We start from the raw sequence: 18,317 nt of genomic DNA on the forward strand, positions 1-18,317 counted from the left end.
GAGCAATGCAAACGACGGACCTTTAGGCTGCTCTTAGTAAAGCAACATTCAAACTAAACGTCAAAAGTAAGTAGCTATTCAGAGTCAGCACATAGAAAGCCTTGTAGATTTTTAAACTTCATTTTGAACTCGATGGTAATGATACACTTTTAAAGTATTTTCCATACTCAATACACTGAAAGCACAAAGGATATATGTTTTTTCTCAGCTTGGAAGAAACATTTTTTATATAAAGTCAATTGTGTATTCCAGTAAACAATGAGTATCAACTCCACACTAATTAAGAAATATAAAAATAATCAGAGATATTATAGACCAATGTAGGAATTTCAATTTAAAACAGAAAACATACATCACAAATGCATGCTTAATCATCATGGCAAAATATAAAATACAACTTACAATTAAAGCAACACAGCCTGTTTGTGGAATCCAGATGAGTTGTTATATGTTCACATTTTATTGAGGATCAAGTATTCTAGGAAAGGTATGATTGCATTTGAATGTGAACCTTTCAAATGCAGAAGAAATAGACATACGACGACAATGGTTTCATTGAATCAGAACACATTGTGATCCAAATAGAACACCATACAGAGGAAGATCCAGTTAGATACAGACTACAAACATAAAAATGAAGAATATTAATGTTGCAACAATTATTTATTTTTCTTTAAAAATGGATCACAAACTGCCAAACCAATTGACTAAAATAAGTTGTTGAATAACTAAGCTCACAGGAATATTGACAGTATCAGCTACTACTTACAGAAGAAAGTACACATGAATAAGTTTACTAGAACACTCTCTGCTCACTGCTTTCTGGCTTTGCTACTTTTCAAGTGAGACATCTCTAAGTTTTTCATGAAGACTGAATAATTCAGTAGTCAGTGATGAAAAACAACACAGTAACTACCTTCATTCTGTTGGGACTAACAGATGACCCTCAACTTCAGTTTCCAATTTTTGTGCTTCTATTTTTTGCCTACATGTTGAGTGTAACTGGGAATCTGACAATCATATCCCTCACTATATTAGATTCCCACCTTAAAACACCCATGTACTTTTTTCTACAAAATTTCTCCATATTAGAAATTTCATTTACATCTGCTTGTATCCCTAGATATTTGTACAACATAGCAACAGGAGACAGGTCCATCACTTATAATATTTGTGTCATTCAAGTGTTTTTTACTGATGTTTTTGGAGTAACTGAATTTTTTCTTCTGGCCATTATGTCCTACGATCGCTATGTGGCCATCTGCAAACCCCTGCATTATGTAACCATCATGAGCAGCAAGGTGTGTCAGAAGCTTGTCCTCTGCTGCTGGCTGGCTGGCCTGCTGATCATACTCCCACCACTGACCCTGTTCCTAAACTTGAGATTCTGTGACTCAAATGTTATTGATTATTTTTTCTGTGATGCATCTCCTATCTTGAAGATCTCATGCTCAGACACTTGGCTCCTAGAGCAGCTGGTGATAGTCTGTGCAGTGCTGACCTTCATTCTGACCCTCGTGTGTGTTGTTCTGTCCTACGGACACATCGTCAAGACCATTCTGAGATTCCCCTCTGCCCAGCAAAGGAAAAAGGCCTTTTCCACCTGTTCTTCTCACATGATTGTTGTTTCAATCACCTATGGAAGCTGTATTTTCATTTACATCAACCCTTCAGCAAAGGAATCTGTGGCTATCAATAAAGGTGTGGCAGTTTTAATGACATCAATTGCTCCCATGTTGAACCCTTTCATTTATACTCTGAGAAATAAGCAAGTGAGACAAGCCTTCAGTGATTCCTTCAAAAAATTTGCTATGATCTCAATGAAGAAAAAGAAAGTTCAAATATAGAAGTAAAATATTAATTAATAATAAACCATTAATCCCATACATGTTTGTCTCTTCTTTATTGGATCTGTATTTGGATGAACTTTTTCATTATTTTTGAGAAATAGTAGAATACAAGTGATATAAAAATAGAGATGATAAAGCTGGAGAGATGGCTCAGAGGTTAAGAGCAGTGGTTGCTCTTCCAGAGGTCCTGAGTTCAATTCCCAGCAACCACATGGTGGCTCACAACCATGAGATTGTCATGAGATCTGGTGCCTTCTTCTGGCATGCAGGCATACATGCAGACAGAATACTGTATTTATAATAGATAGATAGACAGACAGACAGACAGACAGATAGATAGATAAGATTTATAATGGGAGTCAAAAAAAGAAAATAGAGGTGATCAGTAGTATAATTGATGCTTAAGTGAGAATAGGGACTGGGGCTATTGGAGGGCAAATCATTAGAGGAGGGTACCCTGTAGTCAGACTGATATTTATCTTAAACATCACCATAGAACCTTCATCTAACAACAGATGGGAACAGAGGCAATGACCCACATTGGAGCTCTAGACTGAGCTCCCTAGATCCATTTGAAGATTTGAAGGAGTAAGAGTATGAGCAAAGAATTCAAGACCATGAGGGGTTCATCCACTGAGACAGTTTGCCTGAGCTAATGGCAGCTCACCAACTCCAACAGCACTGGGAGTTTATGATCATGGGAACAACCAAGCCCCTCTGAAGGGGCAAACTGAGGGGCCACTAATAGTGACATCTGGATTTGTCTCGACTGCACATACCAGCGTCTTGGGATCCTATTCCCTATAGACGTAAACCTTGCTCAACCTAGATGTAGTAGGGAGGGCCTTGGACCTTCCACAGGGTGGGGTGCATGGCACTTCCTTAGGTTTGAACGGATGGGGTGGAAGGGGCTGTGGAGGGGACTGGGAGGAGGGGAAGGAGTAAGAATTTGGATTGGTACATTTTTAAGTAATAAAAAAATTAATGGTGTGTGAAAATCATCATGGAAACCACTACTTAGTAAGCTAATTAAAAAATATTTTAAAGGTGTTTGAACACATATACTCTAACTTGGCAGGGTGTGTGTGTTATACTGTTCCCAGAAGACACAAGATTTGAAATGAAAATTCCAGTGCCAAGTATGGGGTACCTCCCTATGCCTTTTTTATTAGGAAAACTCCAAAGACCTCCAAAACAGTACAGGATATTGAGTGAGCTGAGGGGCAGGCTTAAGGACATGCCATCCCAGGCATGGGCTTAGCACAGGAGACAAGCCAAATTGAATGCCAGCGAAGGGAACAACCGAGGCCCTGAAAGCCCGCGGTTGGAGGTCCCCCCATCCCTAAAAACCGTGAAGAGTTGCCGGGAGCTCAATGGTCAATCCCTTGGGTTAAATTGATTTGTTGATTGGAGGAGCTGTGTTTTCTATTTCCATCCATTTGCATGCAAAATTTGAGAAGTCACACCGCTGTGACATCTATAAACCACAATGCGTGACAAGACAGCATTAAAGGGGCGGTAGTGGCCCTCACGTGTTCGTGGCAAGCAACCGCTCTCTAAGTGGACGTAAGGCACATCCAACAGAAGGGAAATCAGGCTGGCACTAGAAACCTAACCTGCTTATATGGGCTACCGACATCTTTGAAGATCTTAGAAGAGAATCTGCTACCACAACCTTGGCAGAAAGCATACATACTAACTACATTCTAAATCTTTATACCCATGAGTAAGTGTAGCTATCATCCTTCATCAAACGGAAACTGTTATTACACACACACACACACACACACACACACACACACACACACACACATCTAGACACAACGTGTAGAGACCTCAGCCCTAACGGATAGATTTACAGCTCGGTTCTTGCACCTACGGCTTAGGGAGCATCATAGAAGAGGGAGCAGAAAGATGTTAAGAGCCAGAATACCAGGAAGTCTGCTGTGAGACTGTCTCTGCCAGAAATGGCTGAATAACCTAATCAATAATACTATCAAAAGATATGTCAATGCATAAAAAACGATTGCTGAGAGAAGAAAAATTAACTTCTCTCAGGAATAACCATAACTGGTAATCCACTGCGAAATTGTCAGCCCTGAAACAACATACACACAAACAACAAAAATGTGTTCAACAGATTGTATTTATGTATTTGAGCATATATATATATATATATATATACACACACACACACATGTATTGTGTGGTGTATAATAATAATAGTTGAAGAAAAAGTGGCTATCAATTTTAGGGTGATGGGGACATAAGAGGCATTATAGAGATAGGATATGGGAAGAACTAGAGGAGAAAAAAGGGAAAGTGATATAATTATATTTTAATTAACATATGTTTTAAAATTACGCTTTCATAATATATTTAATATACAAAAAATAAAATTAAGGAAAGCAACTAAAAAATAAAATCTAAAAATCATAAAGTCAGCAGGGAAAAAGAATCCATTCTTAAAACTCAAGGTGACATCATGCTACAGGCGTCTGTAAGAGAAGGAACCGGACAAGTACTAAGAGGGAGGTGCTGCTGTATTTGCTAGACTCATGGATTGACAGCAATGCTGCAGAGCCCAGGTACAGGGTGGAAGGCTGCACCGGGGTCCAGCAGCAGGAAACAGTGAATTCAAGTACAGGTCCCAACAAGACAAACAGGCGCCTATGCCAGCAGTCAAATAGGCCACATCAACAGCAGGGAACAGAGCCCAGGCAGAGCTCCAGGGGCAAGCATGGAGTCCTCCGTTATTTCTTGACCTAGACACCAGGTATCAGATGATAGGTTGGTATGAGATCAAGCCATTGCAATGTTAAGTGTCTGTCACTCTATTGCATCCAAGCAAGGGAGTTATGCCATTTCCCTAGTCTGTGAATTCTTGGATTGGTATCTCTGGCATGATTTTAATACACTAATGTGTCCATAAAATCTCAATCCACCCCCAATAAACTTAGAGAGTGGCTCCCTCGTTATTTCCAAGGACAAATCATTTATCAGTCTGTGTTGGATGGGCAGTACCTGGAAGATAGTATTGTGTATGGATCCATAAATGGAGTTAAACATTGTTTTTCAATGAGTCTCCTAGGGCAAGGCATGGCATGAAAAACTGCTTCACGTACTATGGAGTGCAGGCAGGGGAGTGGCTATCAAGTATTGAAAAGGCTGTCTGTTCTCCCATGGATACTTGTGGTAGGTTCCTGTAGGACTCAGCCATGATAAGCTTAATAGAAACAGAGCACCCAAAGGAAGTTCTTTACTTCCGACCATTATCACCTGCCAGAGTTGGACTCAGCCATGATAAGTTTAATGGAGGCCTGAGTCTCAGCAGTTTCTCCTGAGGCAATACCTGGTTGCAGGAAGGACCATAAACTAAGATAGCTGACCTCCACCCAAGAACAGACCATCCAAAGGAAATGCCTAACGTTCCAACCATTGTAGATAGGATCACCTGCCAGCATACATTCACCAGGACACCCCCAGACAAATGTCAGCCAATCAGGAGTCCTAAACCTTAGAAATCCCTCACCCCCACATTTTCTACCATAAAAACCCAACTCTAACTAAGCTCTGGGTTCTCTGTTTATTTCAATATGTTGGACATGCGGAGAGACCGAGTTTGCAAACTTGCATAAAATAAAGGCTCTTTGCTTTTACATACTAGACTCGGTCTCCTTGTTGGTTTTTGGGGGGACTTCAAGGGTCTGGGTATAACAGTTCCCATGAGCCCTTCCTCCACTCTGACTGTGGACAGGGAGAGTCTTGTGCTGACTCAAGGCAAGGAACTACTGTGAGATCATGACCGCAATAACTGTGTGGGGCCCGTAGGATGGGTTTACAGCCTTTCTCCATGTCTAGTGCCTTATCTTTACCCCTCTGGCAGCACTCTGTCACGATATGTTGGCAGTGTGGAATATGTCTACATATGTAGATATGCACGCATGATCTAAGTTGTGACATTAACTGTAAAACTAGTAGAAGGAACCAGTCCCCAAACTGGGAATATTCACACATTTTCTTGCCATGACATCTCAATTTTTCTTCCTTTCAATTACAGTGTTATGATGAAAGGAAACCAAGTCCTGATGATCCTGTCCCCGCCCCAGGAGGAGTGGAACACACGTCGGCAGGGCAGTGGATCCTGGTCGTCAATGCTATGTTGGCTCACACTCATTGCAGCTGCGGCATCTCCCTTTCTCTGAGGACACTGTCCTCCCCGCTACATTCATTTTGGGATTTCTGCCAAGTTCATTACACAGAAGATTCATTAGTGGATCTCAGAACTGGGTCACCAGTGTCCCTGGTGGCTATTTTACTACAGCGTTGACAAATAAAACAAACATTTACTCTGCTGCCATATAAACCCTCTCACCTGTTCACAAGAATCAAAATATCTTCTCTTTCAAAACCAGAGAAAACTCCTAATATCAAAAAGAAAAAAAAAAGAACCCCATATTATGTTCTGGAGCATTTAAAAATAGGTGAAATCCCTAAACATGTCCAGGGCACCATGTGGGAGATGAGAAGCCCAGCAGACAAAGTCATTGCAGTGTCCCTAAGGTGAATGGGGATGAGAAAGAGCCAGAAATTCAACACAAGCCCTTACTAGCAAGATTTACCCCAAGTCCAGTGCAAGAAATCTGTTGCTAGTGTCCAGGGAAATCGGCTCTCCAAAGAGTGAGTATATCTTTCTAGTTGTGCTTACCTTTCTTTATGAAAGATTAGGAAAAATGTTTCAGAGAAGCACATTTGATATACATTTGTCAATATCATTCGTGTATGCAATATTATGAAGTATTGTAAAGGAAGCTTAAGTGGGAGTTGTCCCTTTTGTACAAGTCGGAAATTTAGTAAATTCGGTTAGTTGTCACGTAGGGAATAATAAACATTGCCTAGATTGTTACTTCAGTAATCGGACGAGAACCCACTTTCACTTCACAGTGAAAATAGCGTCCGTTCACAGGAAACCATTTCTGAACTGTGACTGGTTACCTAAAAGGTGACATGCTGAATGTCCCCTACGTTGACTTTCTTTTTAATCTTCCAAATACATATGGGGAAAATAACATGGCTCAGTGCCAATAATTTTTTTCAGACTTTTATCTCTTGTTTTTCATATAAGAAGAGAGTCTCCAGGATTGGCAACAAAGATAGATATTTTAGAACAAGGGATTCCATTCTGAGCAGCTAAACGTGTGGTCGACAGACTGAGCTAAAAGCCAAAGAACAAGCGTGAGGGCTTGGCAGGAGGCTGGGTGAGCTGTAGAGACAATCTTCCAGCACCTCCAGATTCTGTCTACTGTTCTCTGCAATCTCTGGAAACTTCCTGGACCACCAGAAATCTCAGGAACTCCCTTCCTCTATGATGCTCATTGTAGCCATGGGCTTTATTGGATTTTAGATAAGCTGGGTAGCTACCCTTGCTCCCAATTCTAAAAGAAGAAAACTTGAAAGTTGTTTTTCTGTTTTTTATTTTTGTTTGTTTGTTGTTTGGTTTGGGGGTGGGTTTTTTGTTCCGTCTTGTTCTGTTTTGAGACAGGTTCTTTCTATATAGCCTTGGCTGTTCTGGAATTTACTGGGTAGACCAGGTGGGCCTCAAACTCAGAGAAGTTTACCTGCCTCTACCTCCCAAGCATTGGGATTAAAGACATGCATTACCGTACTAGCTGAAAAAAATATGCAAAGAGTTCACATTATAGTCTGCTTGAGACCTACAGTGAATGTTCTTTCTACTCACGTATGTAAGCAAATCTCAGACATTGCACATGCTGGCTCAGGATTAAAAATACTTCAGATTAGGATGTAATTGAATTCTGAAAGAATGAGCATGAGGTCCTTAAACATGAACTTGTCACAGGAAGAATGGTTGAAGAAGTAAACATGGTAACAGGGAGGAAAAGATGATATTATTAGGGGATCATTTGGCTGGAATGTTATGGTTAAGCTAGGCGTTGTCAAATAGACATCAAAAATATCCAAGTGATATTTTAAAGTAAATAGCCTATGACAAGTTACATAGTCAATTGTAAAAAGTTCTGTGTATAATACTAATATTTCTGTTATTTATAATATCTAGTTATATTTTAGAAAGCAAATGTAGGCATGATATAGAATATTAGCTAGCTTGTTATTTTATTTTACAATATTTTTCTATAAACCAAATTTTCAACTGCATAAATTATCCATATAATGAGATAAATGGGTAGTATTATTCTTTCCGGTTGCTTTAAAATACATAAAATAGTTGACCGTACTTTAAAACTTTGTTCTAGCAGTCTGTAAGAGAAGACACTGAAGCATGCTCCTTCTCTGAAGACTGATGAATGTCAGGTTTAAAATATTTTAATACGCAAAAAACATTTACGTGTGTGTGTGTGTGTGTGTGTGTGTGTACACGCGTGTGTGTGTGTAAGCCAGATGACAACGTCGGCTGTCATTCTTGCCATTCACCTTTTTTAAAGACAGGGTCTCTCACTAGTCTATAATTTGCTAACTAGGCCAGACTGTCCGTCCAGCACATCTAGCAATCTGCCTGCCTTCACCTCTCCAGCACTGGATTTGCAAGCATTCACCACCAAGCCTAGGATATTTTTAACATGGGTTCTTAGAATAGAATACAGGTTCTCCTGTTTGTAAGCAAGTTCTTCACCAACTGCTCTATCTCCCCAGCCTCATTCACTTCTGCACCTGTGTTATAAAAGATCTTCTGGTTCTTAATTATAGGTTTTAGTATATATATACATATACACATATATAACCTATATATATATATATATAGGTTATAGCATTGGTAGTACGGCTCTGAGAATTACACGCAGTAGATTTTCTTACCAAAGAGACTGTTCCTAACATTACATTTCTGAAAAATGAAATGATAAGATACAGGAGCACAGTGAAGGAAATATCAACCTGATGTATAATTACAGAAGAATCTACTGAGGAGACACTATAGTAGTGATAAAAATCCATGAATTCCTAGGGCTTCCTGTGAAGATGCTTGCTAACATTTACCACAAAACCACCTCTCAACTGCACCTTCATGTTCAATTTTGTATTTTTGCCAGCTTTTTATAGTCACACAGTGAACAGAAACTGTGATTAAGTCAACTGTGAGCAGCGTGAGGGTTCAACCACTGGATCCTTTACAGTTATTCATAGCGAGTGTGTAAACAGTCCATCACAAGGTCGTACAATGCACAGCCATGCAATAGCAATTGTTTAAACAGGCCATCACAAGGTCGTACAATTCACAGCCATGCAATAACATCATTTTTGCACTCTCGAACTGGAGGAATTTGTTTGGTATCACGTTCTTTGAGGTCCCGTTACTGTAATGTAAAATTCTCAAATCAATAGAATTTTTCAAAAGAAAAATCTGCCACACTTTAGAGTCACTTATGTGTTGCCAAAACCTGAAGCTAACAGCACAGAACAAAAATGGTTTTCTCATCGAAAGATGTCACTTACAATCGCTGTAAAGTAAGTATATTCCTAGACTCTAATGTCCCCAAATTGTTCGGGGTTGGGTTTAGTGCCTTGATGAAGTATTTGGTGACTGTGAGCTGGCGAGAGAAGGATTCAGAGGAGGGAGACAGATTCCTGAGGGGCTGCCCTTGTATCTTAAAGTGATCCATTGAGATTACTCTCCAGGTGACTCTACTGTCGTTCACATTGCCAGTTCCCATGGAACTGAGATCCTGGTTGAAGACCCTTCTCTGAGACAGTGAAATAAGTGTGAGAACTTGTGGGAGTGGAGTTGGCTTTGTACCTATCTTAGTAAGAATGAATGTTTTAGTAAGTTGTATTTATTTTATGTGGTGTGGTGTATATGTGGGTGACTAAGGACAACTTGCAGGAGTCAGTTCCTGGTACCGTGTGATCCTGGGAGCAAACTCAGGTCATTGGGCTCACACTAGGCACTTTTACCAGTTGAATCATCTAGCCAGCCCAGAGAGGAATATTTTCATCAGTCAGTGTGTGAAATCCACTCTTGCTTCTGTTGCATTAGAGTCTTTCATGAAAATTTTTCATTCGCTGGTGTGTAAGAAAAATAACAAGCCCTAAGAACTGACCAAAGTGTCTAAATTAAGGATATTATAACTAAGCTGCAATAAAAGAATGTAAAACACTGCCAATGAGCTATTGACCCAAATCCATTATTGCAAAGTTCACCTGCTAATTTACGTGTGTGGTGTTGGTGCATATGAGTGTGGGTGCTCATGCTTACACATGCATCTGCGTGTGAAGCCCCAGAGGGTGGTGTTAGGTAGCAATCTTCTCCAGACACTCTCCACCATGTTTTCTGAAACAGAGTCTGTCATGGAACCCAGCATTCACTGGTTCACCTAGGCTGGCGGGTCAGTGAGCCTCAGGATCCTTGTGCTTCTGCCTCCCCATCTCTGGGGTTACAGGTACGGGCCACCCACCATACCCAGCTTTTGTCATATGAGTCAAAAGAATTTCTGGAAATAAGCAGTACTTAGGCTGAATACCGGTGGGATATTGGTATTCTTGGGTTCGATGCAATGACTCTTAAAGAAAGATACAGCAGAAAGGGGAAGAGATTGGTGGAGACAGTGCTTCCAACATGTGCTTTCTTCAAAGTGATTACTTGAGACTTGGCATAGCATATAGGCTCAATGTCTAGCTTTATTTGAGGGAGCACATTAGAAGAAGAGAACAGAGTCTCTGGAGTAAAATGTATGTGTGTTGAATATGGGGCATATGTGTCTGTATGTAACCTGAATTTCTGAAGAAAGATCACTGCTAGATACACATGGATGGACTATCACATGCAGATTTTATTGGAAAGGGCTGAGATGCAACCCAGGGATGGAATGCTTGCCTAGCATGCACAGGACCCTGGGTCTATTCCCAATACTGCAAAAAAATAAAACAGTCACAAATTCAATCCACTTAAAAATCCTAAAACTTGTTTCATATAGTTACACAGACCACACCAAGTATGCTTAAAATAACCATATACAGTTTTATACAGGGTGGCTTGAAATTGTAATTGGAGGTAGATTTTGGAGAGCCTCTATAGGAACTCCAAGTCATCTGTTATACAGCTGTGTTCTGTTAGGGATAAAGACACAGGTGGGACAGGAAGTCATCTGCTATACAGCTGTGCTTGGTTAGGGATGAAGATGCAGGCAGGACAGGAAGTTGTCTGCTATACAGCTGTGCTTGGTTAGGGATGAAGATGCAGGCAGGACAGGAAGTCATCTGCTATACAGCTGTGCTTGGTTAGGGATGAAGATGCAGGCAGGACAGGAAGTCATCTGCTATACAGCTGTGCTTGGTTAGGGATAAAGACACAGGTGGGACAGGAAGTCATCTGCTATACAGCTGTGCTTGGTTAGGGATGAAGATGCAGGCAGGACAGGAAGTCATCTACTATACAGCTGTGCTTGGTTAGGGATGAAGATTCAGGCAGGACAGGAAGTCATCTGCTATACAGCTGTGTTCTGTTAGGGATAAAGACACAGGTGGGACAGGAAGTCATCTGCTATACAGCTGTGCTTGGTTAGGGATGAAGATGCAGGCAGGACAAGAAGTCATCTGCTATACAGCTGTGCTTGGTTAGGGATGAAGATGCAGGCAGGACAGGAAGCTTTCAGTGAACTTTAATTTCAACTTCAAAATAGAAAAAGTGCAGAGAAGTCAATTAATTCTTTTTTTTTCACATTTTCAAGTTTAATAGATACTACAAAAAGAACAGGCTGATTTCTGCAACAGGTGTATCATATAGTCTACCCACAACACAGCTCAGGCCATTCCCAACAGTGGAAGAAAGGCCAACCCCCAACCCCCAGCACTGTAGGAAAGGCATTTCTTGGATGACACCAAGTTTTGTTTTTAATATGAATAGAATACAAGAGATTTTCTTCTGGCTGCCCAATGGAGCCTGTCAGAAAAATGGTCCAGTGCTCACTTCTGCTTAGAGAAATATTCTTTGCTCTTTTGGACATCAGGCTTGATGGTATCACTGCCAGGTTTCCAGCCGGCTGGGCACACTTCACCATGTTTGTCAGTGAACTGGAAGGCCTGAACTAGTCTCAGAGTCTCGTCTACAGAGCAGCCAACAGGAAGATCATTTACAGTGATCTGTCGAAGGATACCTTTATCATCAATAATAAAGAGGCCCCTGAAAGAGATACCTTCATCAGCCTTTAAGACTCCATAATCCTGAGCAATACTGCGCTTGGGATCTGATACCAAAGGAATGTTCATAGGTCCCAATCCTCCTTGTTTCTTAGGTGTATTAACCCATGCCAGATGACAGAAGTGAGAATCCACAGAAGCTCCAATCACTTGGCAGTTCAGTTTCTTAAATTCTTCTGCCCTATCACTGAAAGCAATGATCTCAGTGGGGCACACAAAAGTAAAATCCAGAGGGTAAAAGAAGAATACGACATATTTTCCTTTGTAATCACTTAGGCTGATATCTTTGAATTGGCCATCTGGCATAACAGCTGTGGCTTTGAAGTTGGGGGCAGGATGCCCAATTTTTGCATTTCCTGAAGACATCTTGCTATCAGCAGGGCCGAGTCACAGGTCTCAGAGAAAGAAACAGCTAAGCAAAGGAAGGAAGACGACCGAAGTCAATTAATTCTTAACGCTGAATATATCATCAATGAGAACCAGTTTGAAATTAGACAAAAATTTTAAAATACATTTGAATAATGGAATAGAGACATAGAGCATCTTGAATTATTATGTTGTAACTGTTAAAATTATCTCTATGAAATATCACTTCAAATATTATAAAAACACAGGAACTTACAAGCTCAAGAGAATATTGGAAATATTAACTACCAAGACAAAGAAGACATTTTGTGTGAACCAGTTGTTTGAGTTTGCTTCTCATTGTTAATAACTGTGGAACTATAGCCTCCATATATTCTGATAGAATATCTGATTTTTTTTACGAGACCAGATAAAACCCAGGAATCAGCTATGAGGAATCATACGGTGACAACATTCATTCTCCTGGGACTAACAGAGGATCCGCAAATTCAAAGTCTGCTTTTGATTTTCCTGCTTTCTGCCTACCTGCTAAATATAACTGGCAATTTGGCAATTATCTTACTTACATTAATGGACCCTCACCTTAAAACCCCAATGTATTTTTTCCTACAAAACTTTTCCCTCTTAGAAATCTTGTTCACGTCTGCTTGTATTCCTAGATACCTGTATAACCTATCAACAGGGGACAAGACTATCACCTATAGTGCCTGTGCTAGCCAAGCCTTTTTCACTGACCTTTTCGGAGTGACTGAGTTCTTTCTCCTGGCCACCATGTCCTATGACCGCTATGTGGCCATCTGTAAACCCCTGCACTACACCGTCATCATGAACAACACCGCCTGCAGAAGGCTCCTTCTCGGCTGTTGGGTGACTGGGTTTTTCGTCATCCTCCCACCCTTCAGCCTGAGCCAAAATCTGCAGTTCTGTGATTCTAATGTCATTGATAGCTTTCTCTGTGACGTGTCTCCCTTCCTGAAGATCTCTTGCTCAGACACATCGGTCATTGAGCAGATGGTTATAGGCTGTGCCGTGTTGACCTTCATCACAACCCTTTTTTGTGTGGTTCTTTCCTATGTATACATAATCAAGACCATTATCAGATTCCCTTCTGCCCAGCAGAGGAAAAAGGCCTTTTCTACCTGCTCTTCCCACATGATTGTGGTGTCCATCACTTATGGCAGCTGCATCTTCATCTACGTCAAACCGTCAGCAAAGGACTCAGTGGCTATCAACAAGGGTGTGATAGTGCTGACCACTTCCATTGCCCCCATGCTGAACCCCTTCATTTACACCTTGAGGAACAAGCAAGTTAAACAGGCCTTCCATGACTCAATCAAAAAACTTGCCTTAGAATGCCGAAATTGATGATTCAAGCTTTCATTAGATATTGATGGCCTAAGCCATCTCTAGTCATGGAAACATGCTATATTTTACTATGAATACATACTGCTAATGAAAAGTATACAGCAAATAAAAATTTTAATTCAGTATGTATTAATAAATTACTATATTTATAAGAAAAAGTAGTAATGATTTTTATTTTTCTATCATAACTATCTAAACAAACTTCTTGACTCATTAAATATACATCCATTATATCATCCGTGTTAAGTAATCAAAATAAAACACAAAAATAAAAACCTTGCTCTTGTATAGCAAGAATTCATAGAATAAATGTATAGCTAAAATGTAAAAGTACATTACTGTTATTGTTAAGATTTATATGAAAGTTTAAGTGAGAAGCAACAAAGCAAACTACTTGTGAAAATTAAGATATAGATTATTACTCAAGAAGAAACTGCTAAAATCATCCCCCCAAAAGATATGGAAGCCTTAGCAACTATTTTACATCAAATAACCAAAAAATAATCAGAGTTAAACTAGTGATATTTAAATACATACATACTGTAAGTATAACTGAAGTGTTTTTTTTTAACTCAGACTATGAGATCATTGAATCAAAAATTATACTGATGTCCAAGAAAATAAAAATGCACAGCCAAATGAAATGATAAAGATAATTCACTATTTAAAAACCAAATTCAATAGAGAAACAGAAACATTGTAGTTAACACAAGCTGAAATGAAGATGGATTACAAAATCAATATCCCAGTTAGAGAAGTCAGGGTAGATGTTTATACACCTCTGTACTTATATAATGAGTCAAGCAGAAGACAAAATGTGAGAACTTGAAGCAAAAGAGGATCTATAGCAAATAAGCAAAGAATATGTTTTATTTTTAAGAACACAGGAAAGGAACATATAAAAAATGTGAGGTGCTAAAAAAAGACAAAATCTTTGAAGTTTAGGCACAGATGAGGACGAAGAATCCCATGACTGTGGCATGGACCAGATCTTCAACAAAATCATATAAGAAAACTCCAAAGGAAAAAAAATGAAAAACCACAGCATTCTCTACACTATCAGCTCATCCCCCCAGACCTCACCCCTGCCTCCTGGTCTGTGGATCAGGGAGGAGAACTTGAGGGAGCAGAATAGTCGAGATGGAGGAAGGACAGAGATGAAAGCAAAGAAAGAGATATCTTGATTGAGGGAGCCATTATGGGGCTAGCAAGAAACCTGGCTCTAAAGAAAGTTCCAGGAATCCACAAGGATAACCCCAGCTAAGACCCTAAACTGGCCTTGCCCTGTAATCAGACTGATGAGTATCTTAAATATCACCATAGAACCTTCATCCAGCCACTGGTGGAAACAGAGGCAGAGAACCACATTGGAGCACTGGACTGAGCTCCCAAAGTCAGGTCGAAGAGTGGGAGGAGTGAGAATATGAACAAAGAGGTCAAGACCATGATGGGGACACCCACTGAAACAGTCTACCTGAGCTAATGGGAGCTCACCAACTCCAGCCAGACAAGGAAGAAACAAGCATAGGACCAAACTAGTCCCTCTGAATGTGGCTGACAGTTGCATGGCTGGGGCAGACTGAGGGGCCACTGGAGTGGCACCAGGATTTATCCCTACTGCTTGTACTGGCTTTTGGGAACCTATTCTCTTCGGATGGATACCTTGCTCATCCTAGATATAGTAGGGAGGGCCTTGAACCTTCCCCAAAGCAATGTGCCTTACCCTCTCTGTGGAGTTGATGGGAGTGTTGTAGGGGCGTAAGTGGAGGGAATAGGAGGAGAAGAGGGAATGGGAACTTGGATTGATACGTATAATGAAAAAAGATAATTTGTTTTATTTTTTTAAAAAGAAACAAAGAAACACAGCAAAGCACAAGGGCACACGTATGTGAAATACCACAAAGAAACAGTATTTTATACACTTACTAAAGCTAATAAGTGTCTAGGAAAAGATGGATTTCTATAAGGTGTATTTAGAAAATCATCAGTATTTGTGGGGAAAGTAGGAAATGCTGCTGGAGTAGCTTTAGTAGATATGTGTATGACTCCACAACATGATGATTAAAATAATTATAGAGATGCCATTAGTCTTGACCTTAGTCACACAGCCATGTCATCTATAAGGGAGATTGATAGTGCTCTATCAGAACACTTTACCACTGTAGTAATAAGGGGAGCGGCGGGGCTGGGTCCCCAAAACCCCAGCCGCCTGGCTCGGCTAGCCTATGCCCCGAAATAATTACACAGACACTGTATTCATTTAATCACTGCTTGGCCCTTAGCTCTAGCCCTTACTGGCTAATTCTGATATCCCAATCAACCCATCTCTAATATTAATCTGTGGCACCGGTCTTACCGGGAAGATTCTAGCCTAAGTCCATCCTGGGTCAGAGCTTTATAGCGTGCATCTTCCCTGGAGCAGGTAGCATGGCGTCTCTCCTGCGTCTGCTCTGGAGAGGAGAGCTGTGGAGTCTGACCTCACTTCCTCTTCCTCCCAGCGTTCTGTTCTGTTTACTCCTCCCACCTATCTCCTAACCAATGAGATGGGCCAAAGCAGTTTCTTTTAATTTAACCAATGACCTCCCTCCATCATTTCCCCTTTTTCGGTTTAAACAAAAAAAGGCTTTAACTTTAACATAGCAAAATTACATATAACAAAACAGTTATCAAGTAAAAGTTACATCAGAGACATTTATACATATAACAAAATTGACCGTAAATCTCTATCAATAAAGCAAAATCTATACTAATGCAAATTATTCATACCTATATCATACTAGGCTAGCCGAGCCAGGCGGCTGGGGTTTTGGGGACCCAGCCCCGCCGCCCATATTACTACAAATGGCGCCCAACGTGGGGCTAAACCCACTTAAAAAACCTGAGAAGGCTTAAAAATAAGGGAGAGAGAGTTTAACACAGATTTTTGCTGTTTGTTGGTGGCGTGCTGTAGAGAGATTTCCTGATTCGGCAACAGCAGCAGAAAAAACGCTGTGTCATTTCAAAGCGTGGCTTCCTGGGGCTTTGCCGCCAGTGCAAACTCTGGTTTTATGTTTGTGTTCCTGCTTGGGATCGGAAGGAGAGAGCTCTGACACCATGACAATGACTCAGAGCTCCCCACCTGCTCCTGGGCAGAAGGCATAATCAGGCTTAGGCAGGCAGAAGAGCATGGCGGATTCCTGCCGCCATACAGAGACGTGTTTTCAGACTGCGCAGTGCTCTGCGTGTCAGATTTGGATGTAACTTGGATGAAAAGAATTTCTGTGCTGCACGCTCAGTCTCAGAATTAAAGTGCTGAGTGCCGCTCCTACCTGGTAGCCCCAGAGCTAGCACAAAATGGTACGTCCTCCATTTTGAAATTTTCCTGACTCAGCAGCAGGAACAAACCTGTGTTGTTTTAAAATGCCGGCTTTCTGGGCCATCCTGCCAGGGCAAATTCTGACTGTTTGAGGCAGGAGGGCCGGCTACCAAGAGAGGACTTGAGTGTTGTCTGTTGTAGCTTGCTGGCTGGCAGGGACCTTGAAATGCCATAGAGGTGTGGCTATAAACATGGCTACAGCCAGTACCTCAGCCAAGAGGCTGAAAAGCTAAGGAATGGACTGGATCTAGCTGGCAAAGCCACGCCTTTAGTCCTACTGATATTGCTTGGTAAATTAAAGACTCATGTGGTCAGAAAAACAGAGAGAGATACAGTAAGGAGAGCGTCAAAGACAAAGAAAAATTTTAAATGATTTACTGTGAGTTAAAAATATACGCAAGCTAAAAGTTAAAGTTCTTTTTTTTTGATTATTTTTTTTATTGATAAAAGAATAAAGGCAAAAAAAAAACCAAATTTCCACCTCCTCCCAGCCTCCCCTTTCCCTCCCCCTCCTCCCACTCTTCTCCCCCTCCTCCCACTCTTCTCCCCCTCCTCCCACTCTTCTCCCCCTCCTCCCACCCCTCTCCCCTTCCCCCCACTCCTCTCCCCCTCCCTCTCCAGTCCAAAGAGCAGTCAGGGTTCCCTGCCCTGTGGTAAGTCCTAGGTCCTCCCCCCTCCGTCCATATCTAGGAAGGTGAACATCCAAACTGGCTAGGCTCCCACCAAGCCAGCAGATTGCGTAGGATCAAAACTGCGTGCCATTGTACTTGGCGTCTCATCAGCCCTCATTGCTCGTCATGATCAGAGAGTTCAGTTTTATCCCATGCTTTTTTTGGTAATAGTTCAGCTGGCCTTGGTGAGCTCCCAGTAGATCAGCTCCACTGTCTCAGTGGGTGGGTGCACCCCTCGTGGTCCTGACTTCTTTGCTCATGTTCTCCCTCCTTCTGCTCCTCATTGGGACCTTGGGAGCTCAGTCCAGTGCTCCAGTGTGGGTCTCTGTCTTTATCTCCATCCATCACCAGATGAAAGTTCTAAGATGATATGCAAGATATTCGTCAGTATTGCGATAGGATGGGGTCATTTCAGGTTCCCTATCCTCAGCTGCCCAGGGAATTAACTGGGGACCTCAGCTTGGGCACCTGGGATCCCCTCTAGGGTCAATTCTCCTGCCCACCCTAAAGTGGGTCCCTTAACTAAGAATTGTGGTTCCG

At 41.2% G+C, this 18,317-nt stretch overlaps 2 protein-coding genes and 1 pseudogene across 2 annotated transcripts; 2 read left to right on the plus strand and 1 right to left on the minus strand.

The window, feature by feature from the left end:
- Nucleotides 1-893: 893 nt before the first annotated feature.
- On the plus strand, nt 894-1,847 carry LOC142838683 (olfactory receptor 6C2-like). Its single transcript, XM_075954248.1, has one exon. The coding sequence runs from the start codon at nt 894-896 to the stop codon at nt 1,845-1,847; it is 954 nt and encodes a 317-aa protein (XP_075810363.1).
- A 9,680-nt stretch (nt 1,848-11,527) lies between these two features.
- On the minus strand, nt 11,528-12,449 carry LOC142838855 (peroxiredoxin-1 pseudogene; annotated as a pseudogene).
- A 366-nt stretch (nt 12,450-12,815) lies between these two features.
- LOC142838705 (olfactory receptor 6C2-like) lies at nt 12,816-13,751 on the plus strand. The gene has a single exon (XM_075954298.1). It carries the CDS (start codon nt 12,816-12,818, stop codon nt 13,749-13,751), a length of 936 nt encoding a protein of 311 aa, XP_075810413.1.
- Nucleotides 13,752-18,317: the final 4,566 nt, after the last annotated feature.

The sequence above is a fragment of the Microtus pennsylvanicus genome, chromosome 20, assembly GCF_037038515.1.
Source record: "Microtus pennsylvanicus isolate mMicPen1 chromosome 20, mMicPen1.hap1, whole genome shotgun sequence".
NCBI classification, from domain to species: domain Eukaryota; kingdom Metazoa; phylum Chordata; class Mammalia; order Rodentia; family Cricetidae; genus Microtus; species Microtus pennsylvanicus.

Excerpts from the sequence above, each read along its gene's own strand:
- LOC142838683 (XM_075954248.1), top strand. The coding sequence starts at position 894 with ATGAAAAACAACACAGTAACTACCTTCATTCTGTTGGGACTAACAGAT.
- LOC142838705 (XM_075954298.1), top strand. The coding sequence starts at position 12,816 with ATGAGGAATCATACGGTGACAACATTCATTCTCCTGGGACTAACAGAG.